The 18,098-nt window shown below is 46.6% G+C and overlaps 3 protein-coding genes across 5 annotated transcripts; 2 read left to right on the top strand and 1 right to left on the bottom strand.

The window, feature by feature from the left end:
* Positions 1-34: 34 nt before the first annotated feature.
* LOC131269175 (uncharacterized) lies at positions 35-12,358 on the bottom strand. Its single transcript, XM_058271504.1, has 6 exons — positions 12,153-12,358; positions 5,894-6,007; positions 5,444-5,813; positions 5,183-5,332; positions 2,716-2,772; positions 35-2,642 (listed from the first exon to the last, which is right to left on the bottom strand). The coding sequence occupies exons 1-6, from the start codon at positions 12,341-12,343 to the stop codon at positions 396-398; spliced, it is 3,129 nt and encodes a 1,042-aa protein (XP_058127487.1). The 5' UTR covers positions 12,344-12,358; the 3' UTR covers positions 35-395.
* Positions 12,359-14,034: 1,676 nt separating this feature from the next.
* Positions 14,035-15,001, top strand: LOC131269182 (probable 26S proteasome non-ATPase regulatory subunit 9). Its single transcript, XM_058271516.1, has 4 exons — positions 14,035-14,121; positions 14,198-14,335; positions 14,404-14,724; positions 14,787-15,001. The coding sequence occupies exons 2-4, from the start codon at positions 14,225-14,227 to the stop codon at positions 14,991-14,993; spliced, it is 639 nt and encodes a 212-aa protein (XP_058127499.1). The 5' UTR covers positions 14,035-14,121; positions 14,198-14,224; the 3' UTR covers positions 14,994-15,001.
* Positions 15,002-15,446: 445 nt separating this feature from the next.
* LOC131269181 (5'-3' exonuclease PLD3-like) lies at positions 15,447-18,037 on the top strand. 3 transcript variants are annotated; one of them, XM_058271515.1, is made up of 4 exons: positions 15,447-15,583; positions 15,750-16,781; positions 16,860-16,999; positions 17,067-18,037. In XM_058271515.1, exons 2-4 carry the CDS (start codon positions 15,804-15,806, stop codon positions 17,482-17,484), a joined length of 1,536 nt encoding a protein of 511 aa, XP_058127498.1. In that variant the 5' UTR covers positions 15,447-15,583; positions 15,750-15,803; the 3' UTR covers positions 17,485-18,037. The 3 variants fall into 3 exon arrangements, with proteins under 3 accessions (XP_058127498.1, XP_058127497.1, XP_058127496.1); XM_058271514.1 differs by having other exon boundaries at positions 15,455-15,645; XM_058271513.1 differs by having other exon boundaries at positions 15,455-16,781.
* The last annotated feature ends 61 nt before the right edge of the window (positions 18,038-18,098 follow it).

Genomic DNA, 18,098 nt, shown 5'->3' with positions numbered 1-18,098 from the left:
TAAAATTACATACAACAAACGTCGCTCAGCACTTTTAATTTATTTAGTACGGTTTTACTGTATATTTTAGTCTGCCAAATGCTGATTGCACGTCTGGTTAAAGCACAAATTAGTCTGAATTTGAAGTACATACAAACGACATATTCGTAACAGTAATCTAATAGCACGTATTAAAATTATTATGATCAAATATGATACAATTCATCGATTGGAGAAACGTCGGGTGGAAGAGGGTTTCTCCCATTGAGGCATACGAGACCTAAATTGGCTGCAATTGGTTCATTGCACATCTCTTTGAATTACAAATTAATCTGAGTTACAGCTACATACAAACGACGTATCCGTAACATTGATAATAATAGGTTCGGTAATAATTAAGAAAAACTATAATACAATTAGAGTACCGTCGGGTGGAACAGGACTTCCCCGTCGAGGCACCCGGTGACGACGAGCGGCATGCGAGGGCTGAACTGGCTGCATACGACGAAGCGCGGTTGCGGCCCGAGGAACTTGAGCTCGTAGAGCGGCTTGGGGATGGATTCGGCCGCGTACTGCGGTTCGGCGCACTGCTCGTTGAACATCAGCAGGCGAGCGCCGCCACTGTAGGGCGAGCAGATGACGCGACCGTCCGGCGAGAAGGACGGCTCGATGAAGTAGCGCGGACAGTGCAGCGACTCCTCGGTGTAGAACAGCAGGCGCGGATCGTTGCGCGCTATCTTGCCTTGGCGCACGGAGGTGCCCGCCTGCTGGTTGATGCCGGAGTTGACGCCGCGCAGCTGACTGAGGCGCCGCCCGGCCGCCATCTTGCGCTCCCGCAGCGTCATCTGACCGACCCACACGTCCGGGCGCGGTTGGCGGAGGGAAGCGGGAGCACCACCTGCCTCCCGCCCGGGCAACCGGGGCGGTGGAGCGGTGGCGTAGGCGTTCGGTGTCCCCGGAGCGGGCACGGAAGGTGGCTGGCGTTGCGGGGAACTGAGCGGTATCTCGTCGCTGTCGGACATGCGCTCTATGCCGGCAATCACCTCCCGGACGGTGATGACGCGCGGACCGGACGGTGCCAGTTCCGGAGAGGCGTCGGCCGGTGCATCGATCGAAACACCGTAGCGCCCGGATGCGACGAGTTGAGCGATGCTGTCCAGTAGGATCACGGGTGGGCTTGTGCGTGTCACGATGCGATTAGTACCGGGTTCTTGCGACGAGACAATGACCTGTGCGATGAGATCGAACGGCGGGGACGTTCCCTGCATGCCAACGAAAGCACCGGGCTGGATGATTCGATTCGGTGGCGTCACTTCGCGTATGCGACTAGGTCCGGCCACCGGTTGGGGAGCCGACGTGCTGGACGCAGCGTTTCCAGTGGGCCTAATTCGGCTCGGTCCGGGCATGGGTCCTGCTTGGGCAGACGTAATAGTGGCACTGGGACCCGGTTGGGGTCGGATGCGACTAGGCCCGGGCATTGATTGTGCATCGAGCGCGCTACTACTAGAGTTCCCGGTGGCTCTGGTTCGACTCGGTCCGGCCACCGGTTCCGGAGCCGATACAATGGTGTGGTTACTACGACTAGGACCCGGCATCGGTTCTTGTTGACCCGAATTTACAGCTAAAGCGGGGGCCCGGATACGGCTAGGCCCGGGCTGAGGGCTCCCCTGAGGTACCAGTTTGGATGGTCCTGCGTTACTCCCGCTCGGACCAGCGGTCGACGCATCGGTGACGGTGGCTTTGACTCGACCGGGCACGGCCGTAGCTGCCGAAGGCACCGTCTTGGAGTGTACTGCAGCGCTACTCGACGGCATCGGTTCTTCACCCGCGTTCCGGGAGTTTGCGGTGGCTCTGGTCCGACTCGTTCCGGCCGTCTGGGTCGACGCTCTGGCTTGTCCCGCCGCGCTGCTAATACCACTCGGGCCCGGCATCGACTGTTGACCAACGTTTCCAGAGCTGCTCGCCGTGCCCCTTGTTCGACTCGTCCCAGCCGTAGCTCCCGGAGCCGATGCATTAGTAGTACGCCGCAGAGCAACCGATGGCTGCGAAGCGCTAGCAGTGGCGCGGCTCGGTCCGGGTATCGGCTCGAGGCTTACCACAGCCCTGACGTTGGTACGGATCGTACCTAGGGGCGCCTGCATGTTACCGCCCGGTGCGTCTGACGACCCCGGAACCCCCACCCTACCCGATCGCAACCCGGACACGGGACTTGCGACACTCTGGAAGCACAGGCACCGATCGGTACCGTTGGGCGGGATGGTTAGGCTGGTGTTGGTCTGCATGTCCACTCCCCCCTCAACCGCGCACACTTTGACACTCCGCCGTGTCACGGTGCTCGACGATGGGGCGGTTTCCGCCGGCGGTAGCTTGCCGAGCGCCCGGATGGACGAGGTAGACGCGCACAGGCACACGTTCATTCGCGTTTGCGTGAACCGATCCGTGTGAGAGGGCTTGCTGGAAACGATGCCCAGCTGATACGTCGCGAAGCTGTCATCGATCACAACGTCGGGGATGGTACTGGTGCCGTCGCGTTTGCTTTGCTGAAACGACATCGTTTCCATCACCTCATCGTCCGCTCGCAGCGCCGCCGCATCGAACTCATCCGGCTCGCCGTTACCATCCACGTCCAGCGGTTTGTTCCGGATGTCGTGCACGGTAGACCACTGGCGAAAGAGAAAGGTAAGCAATGAAATACTTTTAAGCAACCTAACTACACCAGACCGCGGGCTAACCTACCTCCTTGTTGTCGAAGGTCACATAACGGCTCAAGGCGCACCATCCTTTCGGGTGTATCTAGGTGCAAGGAACGTAAATGGACAATTATAGTAAATATATAAATAGCATCGTGGCGGCTAACGGCAGTAAAACAGAATTTCTACACTTCTAACAAACTCTTCCACATGCTCCAAAACAAATCAATGGGAGAATATTAATCCGCATACAAATACTGTTAATGGCGTTTAATCAACATCAAACTAGGGGCAGGGGTCGGCAAACTCCAGCCCCCCAACTGATTTTATCCGATCCCTAAGAAAATGTTAGTGCTTTATACAAAAAACCAATCACATTTTTTTCGGCCATCGGCTGTCATGCAACTAACAATTCATGGCAGATGACAAAGCTGCGAGATAAGTCCTGGGGATAGTTTAATGTTAACTATCCGAATCCTTCTATTTTGTTTTTAATTAAAGCAACCAATTACTTTATGAACGGGCAGCTTTCACTGGTGGTTATTAAGTATCAATCAATGACAATGTTAGTTGCAGGTTAGTAGTTGCACTTAGTAGCATCGCATGAACTACTAGACTAGACTAACTAGACATTCAAAATCTGTGTTATTTAAAAAAAGATAATTGATTGTATAGTGCTTTCCTTCTCTATGACTTCTTTATCGCGGTGAGAAGAACCTCATCACATTAACACCACTTTGCACAAGTTTGAGAAGTAGTGGAAAGGTGTTTTGGCTCTCATTCCACGGTAAATAAGCACCCATATTGCGATCGTGGGTACACATAGTTTCTTGCAATGAACCCCTGCATCCGGTGGCTTACCGGTGCGACTTTATACCGGAGCTTGTCGGCTTCGGCAGTCGGAACCAATGCCAAGGACAACAAACACAAACTGTGTGCGAGCATTTCCCGTCCTCCGGCGATAGGAAGCAGATGAGTGGGTGTTATGTTTCGCGCGGCTTTACCAATCTTCTCCATCACCCTCTGGCGCTGGTTTCACTCGACCGCGCACTAAATCGACCGTGTAAGTTTCATCAAGCGGGTGCTATTCACGACGGGGGGATGGCTTGGTGTCAGCTTTTCGGCCAACACCTACGGTTGGGAATGTTTCCTATTGATTTACCGAACATTCTTGCCTTAGAACAACGTTGTTTTTGTACAAATAATGTAACGTTTTTAGTTAACAAAAATAAACGAAGCGAAATCCCTATATAGGCTTTGAAACAAAACTATTAACCTGTTCATTGACAAACAATGTTTGTTGTGACAAATTAATAAAACGTCTGCGGACGTCTAAAAAATGAACGAACATATTTTCTTAAACCAAACCATTCGGTTGAAAGCGTTAAAGGAAATGGTATATAACAGATATAAAAAAATAGATCAATTTCCGCTTTCATTTATCGTTTGTTGATTTCCTTCCACCCTATTTATGTGCAGCGTTTTTCATTTCCCTTTCTGTCACCTCCTAAGCAGTTGAGTACGGCCGATCCATGCTGTCTTCGTCACCGGAATAGCCGGGCGGCGTCGTAATCGGAACCTTCACGCGGGGACTCGTTCCGGTTCGAGTAGTTCCGCACTTCCGCAAGCCAAAAGCGATCGGAACCGAAATCGCCGAAAGCGGCGAAACAAACCAAAACTTAAGGAGACACTAAGCGGTTGTGTAATAAGCTAATCAATTTGAGTGGTTCATTCAATATGAAGTGTACCAATAAAAACACATCTACCACAAGAAAAACCAATAGCTCACTAGCTGTCACAAATGGCGCGATAGAGGCGATAAAAAAAGCACCGACAAACGAGCCAGCAATGCGAAGGAAACGAACGAAAACAGGGTAGATACCCAAAAACGCGTAATAAAGCGTAGCCCGGGCTATAATCGGCTATTACGGCGGCTATAAGCCAGGGTTAGTGGGTCAATCGTTGGTCGTCCCAGTGCGGAACTGTGCCATTGGGTGCCGAGAAGGCGACACAACGGCTTTAAAGTAAAAGGGGATGAAGTTTGCTTGGATTTCAAAACCGTTTAAAGGGTCTATATCCATTGGTAATAGTTGGAAATTTTCTTTTACATTCATAGATGCATAGACGAATAAAAAACCGCTTGATGTAACTTACTTTATGAAACTATTACCTATACCTAGTCCAGCTTGTTCTTAAAATTAACAGACTAAAACTAAATTTGCATTTGTAGTATACAATAGCAATTGTACCAAACAACAGCCAACTCAATCGAACTTCAATCGAGAAACCAAATAGTGCAAATAGTGCTGCATTGAGAACCCAAGTGAGAAATGAATCAAATTAATGTAATCGTTTAAGGCTTTTTAGCATATAAAATGTTCCGGTGTTACACCAACCATAACGTAATGATTGCTTTCCATGCAAGGTCGTTAACATACACGTAGTGCTTTGAGATTACGGTGTGAGAGCAAGGAAAAAGCTGTAGCAAGTAGTAGCATATTAGCATGCCTTACCGTGAGCCCGTTTATCACGTCCACTTCGTCTTTCTTGTGAAAGTCGACAATGAGGGCCATGTTGTTGCGCGTATGGCTGAACACCGAGTAGTAGGGTAGTGCGGCCGGGATCATCTCGCTGTTCAACTGCATCAGCCGGTACAGGCTGGGCTGTTTAGGAGTAGGTAGAAGAAACGGTTTATACCGGGGAAAATATACAGGCGGCAGGAAGAATTTCGGTAAGGACCACGTTGGCAGGCAGTGTTACACCCTGCCACTTACATTAAATCCCGCGGTGTCTTCGGCGAGGGTGGTCAGGTTGAGGTTGTTGATGAGCATCATGAAGCCGTTGGTGGTGGCCACGACCAGCCGGTTGTCGTCCGGCGATAGGCGGCAGCGCAACATGCCGGGCACGTGCAGCAGACGCCGGTAGAGGCAGCCGTGCTCGGTGAGACTGTTCAGCTCCCAACCGTAGCAAACGCCGTCGAGCCCGGACGAGATGAGCACGCCGTCCCGGCGCGAGTACTCGAGCCCCTTCACGGAGCCGACGTGGCCACGGAGGGTACGCAGGTTGGTTTGCGTGTTGCGCAAGTCCCACAGGCGGATCAGGTGGTCGTCCGAGCTGGTGACGGCCGTGTGCTCGTTGATGAACCTGCAACCAATGATGCGTGATGTTAGCTACACGTTTGTTACACCGCTAACGGTTGGGTTTTTGCATGCGCATATTTTTACTTCAAGCAGTTGACACTCGCACCGTGCATCCCTCTGACCGTATGTATGCGTTTGGCGTTCTGCGGGTCGTACAGCGCGAAGCATTTGTTTTCACACGCTGCAGCCAACATTGCTCTGGAAGAAAGAGAATCAAAGATGGGCACTTTAGAAAGAAAAGTTGTTAAATACAAAATATTATAAGATAAACAAGTAATTTAAAAAAATCAACAACAGTTGGTTGACACACGAGTGGCCAAGGTCCCCATACCGACAGCTACGAACCGAGCGTCGAACAAACAAACATGCGAAGAATGTAAAACGATAATCGTAATACACGGTGGGAAACAACAACAACACAAAAAAACAAACATGTTCAGTTGTGACAGAGCAGGAAAAATAAGCAGAGCAGCGATAATAAACAATTCCATAGTAAACAACAACATCAGAATCATGTTATGCATTTTTTTGAAATTCGTTTTTCAAGTCAACATAAAATCAATTAAAATAGAATAAAATTAATTAGGTAAACAGGCATATCAGGAAAGATTTCCTTGCGTTATTTTAAACTTTTTTAAATGTTAAAATAAAATATTGCGCAAACGGATGGAATTCGTATTGCTTGAGCCTGGCTCGGGCAGTTTTTTTTTGTCGCACGTTTTGTTTCTACATTCGTTTCGCATCGTTTTTTTCGAGAGCTTTTGTTTTAAAAACACGTTCTTATGTGTTTGGAAAGTATTATTCATATATCAATGCAAATCAATGCAATTGAACCAAATTGAAGCAAGGGCAGAACGCCCTGCTGGAAATGTTAGGTTTTTTTTTCACTAAAGATATTGAAATGCACTAAATTTACTCAAGGTTGTATGTATTCTGCATTCACAACTCCCAAATTGTTAATTTTAAATAACCCATATTAAAACATATGGTGTACATTTAATTGTAACAAAACAAGAGATTTAGTCTATTTCAAATTAGTAGTACATTTAATTGAACTTCTTGACATAGTATATATAAAATAACGATAGATAGCTCAATTGGAAAATGAACATTTTAACGTCGTGTTATTGTTTTTTGATAATAAAAAGGAGGATCGGTTTTCTGTGAAAATTTGGGACATTCAATGGACTGCAAGAAATTGATGTTGCTCGCTTAAGGAATGCATCTTGCCTCGCATTACCTTACAGTTCAGTTCTTTTTGGGAAAAATGGAAGAACTAAAACAACGTACTGGCATTGGAAGGCTAATCAGGAGTTAGCAACACACGTTATAATCCAATAATTTCGCCCACCCTCAAAGGGACTGATTTCACAAGTATCTCTCGATTAGCAACATGTGGTGTGCAGATGTTTTGTCGTCTTCTCTTCGTACAAATTGTTTACATCCACCCGACCGATATGGGGGTGGGGGGTTTCGTGGGAATTTGGTTGGCAACATGTTGTGTGTGTGTTCAGCATTTGTTTGGAGGAATCATGCATTTGCAGCGATCGCTACAAGGAGAAAATTGTAATGTTAGTGTGTGCCGGTTTGGTGGTCAAAATCCGCCATTCATTCTTGCCCTTGTCGAATGCAAATGTAAACATCGCGCATAATCAGCGATCGTCGACGAGGGGAGGGCTGTAAACAACCGTGGAGGTGGCGGTGAAGATGTGAAGCATAATGGCAACACTTCTGCAGCTTGTACACCCTTTATGCTCGCGTGGGACCGCTTTTTTTCCTCTTTGTTATGAATGCCTACTTGCGTGCCTTCCTTTTCGACGGCTCTGTGTTTCTGGCGTAGTGGCGCCACCACTTCTTCGGTGCTTGTTGCAACCTTTGCGCGGGCAGTCGGCTCGATAAGACGATCGGCTGCCCTACATTTGCCAGACGTCGGCGGTGCCGGTCGGCGAAGCCGGAATCAATTCGAGCCGCTGCCACCGCTTGGCCGGCTGGACCTTGGAGGTCTGGGCATCCGAGCAGGTTATGGTCATGGCTACTAGTGCTGCGCGACTGCATGGCCACGCATCGCACAGACCGGAGCCAGTCGTGCGGTACGCCAAACCAGCGATGATCAACCGGTCCGCCGATACTTATCGTCGCGGGGATTCCGTCTCGCCAGGTTCCAGACCACCCTGGAGCTTTTAAAAACGCCAATAACTGGCCAGGTTGATATCGATATTCATTATACTGGTCCATCTGAACAGGGTGATTGATTTTCTTCCTTTATGACACATTTTAACTGCCAATGAACAATGTTGGTAATGACTGTAAACAGTAAACGTGGACATTAATTATTTTTAGGAACATGTTGTCTTACAAAACACTCATTCGATTAATCATTTTAAAGTTTGTGAATATATATATATATATATATACACTGGTCGCTCTATTAACATTTTACCGAATGAAGCTAAACAGTTGCGAGCTGTTTGTTTAAAAAAAACACACAAGCGGTAAGCAGTAATGCCCACTGTTGTATTAGACTGCCCGGTAGTGACACTGTGCCCGTTATTACATCAAATGCCGGGTCAGAAATAGTACCGAAAGCACGTGTTTACACTTTGACGAAGAAGGCTCTTGCTGGGAAAACTTGTTGGCCACGCAAACGGATGGACACGTGAGAGTCGTTTTTATTTTCAAATAATAATAATAACTATCCACACCCGCTAACGCGTACCAGAAGGGTAGAAGTTTGTCTTTTATAATATGTTCTAGCGAAGGAATTTTGCCACGGAAGTTTGAGCGAATAGAAATAAAACACGTTGTACCGCTAAGAGCATCGGTTCGCTTTGCTTTTAAAGTTTTCTTTTTAAAACGCGTGCACGTTTGAATGAGGCTTCCTAACTGTTTCAAAGTGCTCCAACAATGTGTTTCTCGGTTCAAAACTGCAAGTCACAGAACTTTGTCGTAAAAATAACCATGTGGGGTATAGAATCTAATGGAAAGGACCAAGGAAAATCGAACGGGTACAAAACTAAAATAAATGGTAAGTATTAAACAGAAAAGAAAACATGCACTTAACATATTTTGCAACTATTTTAGCATAGTGCATGAAACGAAAAGTTGTGTTTTTATAACCCTTATAAGAAGGAAATGTATTAGATCATTATTTATTTATGAAGCTCAAAAATAAAAAATAAATTAAACCATCAAACACATTTCAAATATTTCTAAGTCACTGAGAAATAGATCAAAAGGAGAACGAATGGGTTGTGAAACGAAATCGACATTGTATGTATGTTGAAGAGAAGAATAAATGCACTGAACATATTTCGAAGCTGTTTTAAGATGGCGCATGAAACGCAAAATTGTATTTTTATAATCCTTAAAAACCAGTTTAAAAAGGAAAACTGGAAGGAAAAGGGAAAAGTCAGAGGAATAAAAGTACCATCATTGGGGGACAAGAAACAAATCCACACAGCATCGAAGGAAGTGTATTAGATTATTATTTATTTTCGACAAGCAAAAATGAAATCAACTAAATGTAAGCGAATTGAAGAATGTTATAAATCACACTACAAATATTTCTAACCCATTTAGAAAAAAGGCAAAAATCGGAGGCTTGAACCAATATTGTTGGACAAGTTATCCCGAACACTATTGGAGCAAATGTATCAGATTATTTCACAACCAGACAGTGATTTTCATAAACTACATTACCTAGAGGAGCTATACTTTCAGTATCCATTGCGTCATTAGCTCTAAGACAGCCTCTGTCCATTAAGGTAATTTTGAACAAAATCAAAGCGACTAAAGCTTATCCGTTGCCCTTCGTCCCCATGCTCCAATCTGATCGGATCTAGTGCACGATCGTCATTCGCCCCTTCTCTGATGTGATACCTTAAAACGTATCATACGGACCCGGGCCGAAATAAGAGCATGACAAGCCGTTATAAGCAGCAGGCGCTGCTTGGTCGCTGTGTGGCGGCGAGGGTGACTTCAGCAAACTTCAACTTGAACTTTGCCAGCACCGCTTCTTCGCTGGCCTTACCCGCCCCCCCTTCGCACGTACTTCTTGATCTGATCGCCGCTCGCTTCGCTGCACGTGCTCCCAAACTCGGTCACCTTGTGTCGGTGGGTAAATTCGTTTCATGATCAACCGGTTCCAGCGGCGGGCTTGAGGCGCGTGCAGCGTCGCTGCAGCAGCGACTACAACAACTACAAAGAAGCTTAAACTCAACGATTAAAGATACACAAACGAATGACGAAGTCGTACAGGACAGGTTGGAGAGTGTCAACGTAACCAACCGACGGCCTGTACACGTGCCTCAAGAAGTTCGCCAAACTCTGCGTGGGGAAACACACATCTCGGGAGTCTCGGCGCTATTTCCGGGGCATGCGCGCACTCCAGACTTTGTGACAGGTTATAAGGCGACAATCTAAAATAGGCTCCGAGGGGAGCCCTTTTTTATCACCGTGTTCCTATCCGCACGCGCCAAACTGGCTGACCTTTCGTGTTCAAATTTACGCCCGTGGCGGCCACGAGCCGAACTGGGATTGGTGCAAAGGAAATTGAAAGTTGATGCAACAACCTACTTCGCGCACGGGGGGAACCGCCTGGAAATGATTGGTAAATGATCATGTTTCGCCCCATAGTAACAACAGCAGCAGCCCGGAGGTACTTTCTTCGAGGCAAACAAATCCAGCGCACGGTAGGACCGGGGACTAGATATTTCTTACCGTCCCGTTGAAGTTCCGAAACGAATTAAAAAATAATCATTTCTGAATTCTGTGAACTCCATGAAAGTGAAAGCTTATTATAATAAACACCACCGGAAAACACCCAATGTATACAAGCAGACGAAAACGACAGTTGAGATAAAAAATATATTCTAAAATATTATTGGAAGTAAACTTGTTCTGATGGATAGCAAATACGGAAAACAGGCATGATGGTCACAATATAACATTGATCTTTTACATGACTCTTTATATCAAAATCATTATGAAAATCATAAAACGGAATGGCGAACATTGTTTCTGCATAATAAATTTAAAGAAGCCGTAGAGGTTTCCGGTTCGGCCGAAGAAGTATGAACTATAAACCTAATAGTACATAAGTTACACAGAATTTGTTTTTCAATAAACACCAACCAACCAGAGCATGGTATAAGTGGCTTGTTACAGTTCAAAATAATATTTGAATCATATTAAAATTAGCGTATCATTCGACAAGCACGCAAACATAATACGCACATAACAATGTTGTTTATTAATTAACTACCCATTTGGTAACATTTGGATAGTTCAAATGATTTTGTTGGTTGTTGATGCCACGCCCCAAAGAGTACCCTTCCAGTAGACCACTATGAGATGACGGTCCGTAGACCTCCTCAGCGGCATAAAAATCGTTTACATCTTCTGCGAGGCGCACAAGACACGGCACGGCCCGGAACTAGGAAAACAAGCGTCGCGCGCACACGAGAAAATCCATTCGCCGCGGGTGGCAAGTGTCGTTAACCAAGAAATGGTTCAAACGTAAAGACACGACCTAACCGCCGGTGAACAGCAAGGCTTCCGAAGACGGCGGCGGTAGTGCTCCTAAGTGCGGCGACTTTTTGCTACGGCTGCGTGAGATGACGGGGGGTGGCAAGGTGGTGGGTAAAAATGCGGCGCCTACGACCACAAAAAGTGAGGAAAAAATATGGGTTTTTTCGGCACGTTTGGTGGTTTTAACTTTTACGTCACCGAACGAGGAAGTACTCGGACCCGACGAACGAAGGGCTCGGAAGGCAAGCCTGCTCTTTTTTTCTTTTCTGCCGTCTGGTCACTCTGGTCAGACGGTGATTTCACTCGTGTGGACGCTATTGGAGCTCCGGGCTTACACCAGCGTGCGGTTCTTTTGTCAGATCCACCAATGATTCTGCGTCAACGCGTAATTTAATGGAACTTACAGGCGTCGTCTGGTGGGAGATATTGTTATAAAAAGTTGCGACTCGGATGTCGAGTTTTGCTAGGCAACCAGAATAGCGGAAGCCGGACGTGACAAGTGGACCTAACGGCACGGAACAGCAGCGATCGGATAGCCTCGAGAGCACCTAGCGATCGTATATACACCAACCGGAGGGAAGTGGCTACAGAGCGTAGGAGAACTCATCCACCGGAACGAACGACCTCCCTCCCTCTCCAAGACGACCTTTGCCTATTCACCCACCGCTACATTTCATCCGATTGAGCCGATGGTACCCTTATCGGAACCGGCAATGGTTGCTGGCGCATGGAGCCTGCCTTTTCTAAACCTAACTGCTACCAATGTGGCCTATCTGTAAACAAATTTTGCAACCTTTACTCATTGACCACTCACCCGGATGGTGAAAATTCTAGACTGTAGACGGCACCGTTGTTGGGTTGGCCGGCGGACGGCGAATTTATCGCGCTGCTCCCGGTGGGATCGTACTGCAGCCCGGCGTAGACGTTGCGATAGATGTTGTCCATGTCGCCGAAGCGCGGCGGAAGCCCACGCTCCCGCCGACTGTGCCAGCTGTTGATCGACATGCCGGCGGCGGTTGCCGGTTTGTCAACTCCGTTCCCTACCAGCGATTTAAGCCACCGGTGGCGTGCACTTGCAGTCGGGTTGATCGGGGGTTTGTTTATTGAGAGCCGTTGACGCCAGGGATGCCACCAGAAGCCGTTGGAACGTGTCCGAAGCGTGACGCGAGCTGTTAGTATGCAAGGTGTGCAGCTGCAGTGGGATATCGTTTGCACCGTGCATACGATGACCGAGTACGATAAACGGATTCACTGTGCGTTGGTGTTTCTGTAGGACAAAACAAAGGTGGGAACGAGTGAATGTGAGCGAGTAACTAAGTGACACTGTTTAAATGGACTTGATACTGTGCATTCTATGCATAAACGGAGAAAGAAACTGATCGTTGCAACATCCCTATCTCGACGAGGGATCCAATTATCACCTCAATTTATCCGATTTCTAGTGTCCGTTACGTTTTGTCTACGGTTTCAAATGGAACGGAAAGGAATCGCTAACTATCGACAACGGTGTCGGGTTTGGTGGCATCAACTTGCCAAAACATGTACAGAACGATGTTGTTTCTTTTCAACTGGTCCAAAATGGTAGAGCTTCTCTATTCCATACATTTGTTGAAAACACGGTAAGCAAACCGACATAATGCTGCAACGTTCCTGGTTGAACCGTATGTTTCTGTTGCGATACTTTTAGAAAACACAATCAACCAACTTAGCCAATCGTTAAAGGGCACCGTATATTCCACGGACGACACAAGTAACAAACAAATAGGCATGAACTATTTGAACCAGAACGGAAATATTATATTCTACGTTGCTTACTTAAGCTGGTTCGACGATTTACGGAAGTAATGCCGGGAGTCACCTAGACACTACGAGACACGACTTAGAAACGCGTACTATTCCTACCGCGATCTGTTTGGTTATGCGGCTACCCTGCTGGAGGACGCAGCGTTTGAACCGGAAAGAACTGACAGTGCTCGCTGTCTGTTTTGGTTCAGTAGTAGGCAGTCTGATCAAGATTCGCTCAAGCGAAGGTTGAGCAAGAGTAAACTATGCTGTCATTTTTTAGAATGGAAATTTTATATATCTTTGATTGATAAGCTTTTAATTTTCGAATAAAATATACTATTCTCGAATATTTTTCATAGTACAATGTGAATAGATGCATTCGTACTGATGTTTCTGTCAAGACAATTTTATTTTACTCAACCTGCACTCTATGAATCGTAGGGAAGACCGAATGACAGCACGCCAGATGTTGACCGGCAAAAGATTCCATCGTTGAATTTGCTCCGTGATTTTGAAAAAAAAACCTTTCTAATTTCGAAGTATGTACCTAAAAGGAAGTTATAAATGTTTACCCCCACTCACAATGTTTAAGCACAGTGGTTTTGTACTGCCTGACCCAATGATAGCTTCAATCATCGATAGAATCACGGATTGGGCATTCCTTTATAGATGGAGATATATTTTCGTCCTGAATAGGCCCTCTTTGCAGAAAATGTCCTTGAAGCATTTTTTTAACAGAAAATTCTACTAACATGTAATCTAAATGAATGTCCGTCTGGTAAAAACACCACATCGCTATCAAAGATGCTTTAAAACAGCAAATACCCAAAATTCAAATAAAAGGAGTCGAGTTTGAAAGTCCGATCCTGCTCAAAGGTGGTATCTCTACGTTTACTTCTAGTAAACAACAAATGAGAATTTGCTGAGTCGATATCGTGCCTCAAAATAGTTTAGTTAAATTATTCGTTCCTGCGGCGTTTTAAGGTCCTATTTTTGTGGTAAGTATACGCAACAAAACATACTGCATTACTTGAGACATCATCTACTTTCTTGCATTTATCTTTCTCGTTTCAGCCCTAGATTTACTCTACAGTTTTAGTAATGATGCCTTTCAACGGAAACGATTTACCACGAGAGGAATTATTAGAAATGATTCGAGAAAAGGATAAGTTGGACCGAAAAATCAATGATCTAGGCAAGATTCTTGAAGCGGTACGGTTTTAGAATTAGTGGTTGAAATACCGGCATTGTTAATTTTGCATTCGTCTTTTTCCCCACAGAATAAGATTGGTATGAAGGAACCTTTGGTGGACAATGAGGGCTACCCGCGTAACGATATTGATGTGGCAGCAGTTCGTCATGCAAGACGCGATATAATTTGTTTGCAAAACGAAAGAAGTGCATTATACGAACAAATCCACACGGCATTAGGGGCATTTCACAAACAGCAGAAGGAAAAAACAGTGCAATCGCATAACACTCCGCAGCACAACCAACAGCACCACGAGCCGATGGATGTAAGTGAATCGAACTCAGCAAAAATACGATTGCCGTTCATTACAGTGCAAACAGTCGTTCCTGGCCTTGGTGCTGATCAGGCGGTAAGATTACAGGAATCGCTGATAGCGCTACATGTTACTAATCGCTGTTGCAAATATTTCAGGGTCTTAAAGCCGGCGATCAAATTTTGCAAATGGGTTCCCTTTCGGCTAGCAACTTCAAATCTATGCAGCAAGTTAAGACTATTCTGGACAATTCCGCTGGGCGAACTGTGCGCCTCCTGGTACGCAAAGCTGATTCCAACGATGAGGCTTTCGTCAATATCGTACCGCCGAAGCTGGGAATTGCATTTCTGCCTATCAATAAATAGATGCATTATTAATGCGTTCGTTGTTTTACTTCGTTTTCAAAGAAAATTCTTCTACAGCTGTTGGGCGGTATTCTTTTCGAAGATTGCGTTCTGGTTTTGTTCACGAGTGCTTTATTGACAATATTTGTACGTTTAAATCATAACGTTGTCTTTTGAAGGTTCCCAATATGGTTGAAGGATTTTTCGAAAGGCTAGCAAAATTATTAGGGGAATAAGCGAGTGCTTAAATAACATTCCTTTGTTAAAACAATAAATTTGAATCTGAAAAGAAAGGGCAATCATAAAATTAGCGGGAGCTAGCATTTAACTCAGTGAGTGTAGTGATAACGAGTCCTGATTAAAACCCGGTGTGAACGTGTTTGGTTATAAAAAGGCTCTTTATATGTAGCTTGCCGTTTCCGAAGGGGTTACACCCTCGCTTTGTTGTTCTATTATCTGTACGCAGTGCTGTGTGGATACAATAAAACGTAAACATATTATCGCTGCTTTATCTGGGAGGAAAAATCATTATTTATAGAAAAAACATCATTGTGAGTTGTTTATTTAGTTGCAAATAGTTAACAAATTCGTTGCGACGCGGCGGCCATACTGTAAGGTATGCGTGTGTAACTGTTTGGTCCTTCATGCTGGTACGATAGCAATCTGGCACCAGGTGAATAAACATATTCGAAGGACTTCGTGCTATATTCTGGCATATGGCCAGTTTCAAAGGAGCGATTTTCAAGTGAAATGATTCTTTGCTGGCCAAGGGTGCAGCTCTCTTTTAGTTGTTAGTTTGTACGTCGTTCAGTCGTGACGAGCTGGTTGAGGATGAAAATACAAATCCCACTCGGTCGCAGCCAGAGTCCGGCCCTGGACAAAGGTGTTGAAGGTGCGAAAGCGGGCGGGTACGAGGCTCCGGTTGCCAACGGGCCAGACGATGATTTCGAGCTGTGGGATCAGAGCAAGGCGTTGCGCTCGGAGTACCGTGACAGCCGGTGGGCCCAGAATGGCTGGTCTTCCTGTATTCCAATATCGATCATACTGGTGCTGATTGTGCTGGTTGTGCTGTTGCCGTTGATCGACCACGGTGATCGGACCGGCGGAGAATCGAGCCGGACCGGGCTGGGTCAGCAGGTGCGCACCAAGTGCCCGGATGAGTGTACGATTCAGCTGGCCGAGAGCATTCCGGAGGGCTTGACCTACCCGGATGGCAGCGTTTCCTTTCGCTCTACCTTCGACGCGTGGATGGCACTAATAGCGATGGCGGAGGAAACGATTGAGATCGGTTCGTTCTACTGGACGTTGAAGGGAGCGGATGTGTACAATCACAGTTCGGCGCGGGAAGGCGAAACGATTTTCCGTCAGCTGTTCCTAGCCGGTACGGAGCGTAAGTTGCGAGTGAAGATTGCCCAAAGCGCGCCAACGTCCGTTTCGCCCAACCTGGACACGGACCTGCTGGCTAAGCAGGGTGCTGCTAACGTGCGCTCGGTCGATTTTCCTCGCCTTTTTGGGGGCGGTGTGCTGCACACGAAGGTGTGGCTCGTCGACCGGAAGCACTTCTATCTCGGAAGCGCCAACATGGACTGGCGGTCGCTGACGCAAGTCAAGGAGCTGGGCGTGCTCGCTCGTAATTGCTCCTGTCTGGCGCAGGATTTGGCGAAGATATTCGACGTCTATTGGGACATGGGTGTACCGGATGCGCGTGTACCTCCGAAGTGGCCCAAGCAGTACGCGGCTAATTATAACCTGAGCGCCCCCGCAAAGGTGCAGTTCAACGGAGAACACGTGCTAAACACCTACTTTTCGGTAAGTAAATTTTTACTCGATAAAAACACATGAATCTAATACGGAGTCTTTTCTCTTTTGTTATCTTTGCGTCCACAGAGCTCACCTCCAATGCTGTCCCCTGATGGGCGCACGGACGATCTAGCTGCCATTCTCGATGTCATCGGCAAGGCGAACCGATTCATTCATATCTCTGTGATGGACTATTTCCCGCTGACTCTCTATTCCCGTAAAACGCAGTATGTTTAAATCAAAAACACACATCCACCCCACAAGCAACCATTTCATTACATTTTCTTCTCGCAGATATTGGCCGTACATAGACGACGCGTTGCGAAAGGCCGCCATCGAGCGGAAGGTGTCATTGCGGTTGCTTATTTCGCTGTGGGATCATTCGCGGCCCTCGGAGGACTACTTCCTCCACTCGCTGGAGGCGCTCTCGAATGCACTCAGCGGGGTGGACATCCAGATTCGGCGGTTCGTCGTACCGGCCACGGACGATCAGAAGAAAATCCCGTTCGGTCGCGTCAACCACAACAAGTACATGGTGACGGATAATACCGCCTACATTGGGACGTCCAACTGGTCCGGCGATTACTTCATCGACACGGCCGGCATCGGAATGGTGATGGGGTCGTTCGAAACCGACGGCACCATCATCCAGGAGCTGCAGGCGCTTTTCGAGCGCGACTGGAACAGCAAGTATGCGGTTGAGCTAAGCTAGATCTCAATTACACCCTTCGGATCGCCGGGGGTAAACGGCTGGCACTGCATTGAAACTCACAATCAAGCCGGAAACGAACCACCAAAATGCTCCCGGTGGGTGTCTTCAATCAATCTTATGTGCCTTCTCAATCCAAAGTGGTTAGTGAAAAGTGGTATACCGGTTCGCTCAATTAAGTTAAACATCTTCTCTCTTGATGGACACTATTTTTCCATTTTACTAAGCGTATCCTAGAGTGTTGAACAACATATCAAGCCTTTTGCACTGTTTCGAACTCAACCCCGTCGTGAGCGTTTAGATAAGGTTGACACGCAACGCACACCCTTTATTATTAGGAGTACGTAGGAAGTTTACTACCTTAATTGGTTACTTAGCTAGAAGAAAACTATTACAATTTTTCAACGCATACGATAAACAACGCTTAAAAGCTACAGCACTTAAATTTTTTTTTCCTAATTCAATCGCTCATATTTGTGTCTGTGATGCGCTCGGTGGTCTGTGATGCGCGAAATGAGTGAGCTAGTAAATAAACGAACAAGCAACTGCACCTTGATACACGTGTTTTGGATAACTGCCTGCTTAGATGATGATGGCAAATAAGAAACCGATATGTT

This window comes from Anopheles coustani, chromosome X (assembly GCF_943734705.1).
Source record: "Anopheles coustani chromosome X, idAnoCousDA_361_x.2, whole genome shotgun sequence".
NCBI lineage: Eukaryota > Metazoa > Arthropoda > Insecta > Diptera > Culicidae > Anopheles > Anopheles coustani.
This window is presented reverse-complemented; position numbering and strand designations above follow the sequence as displayed.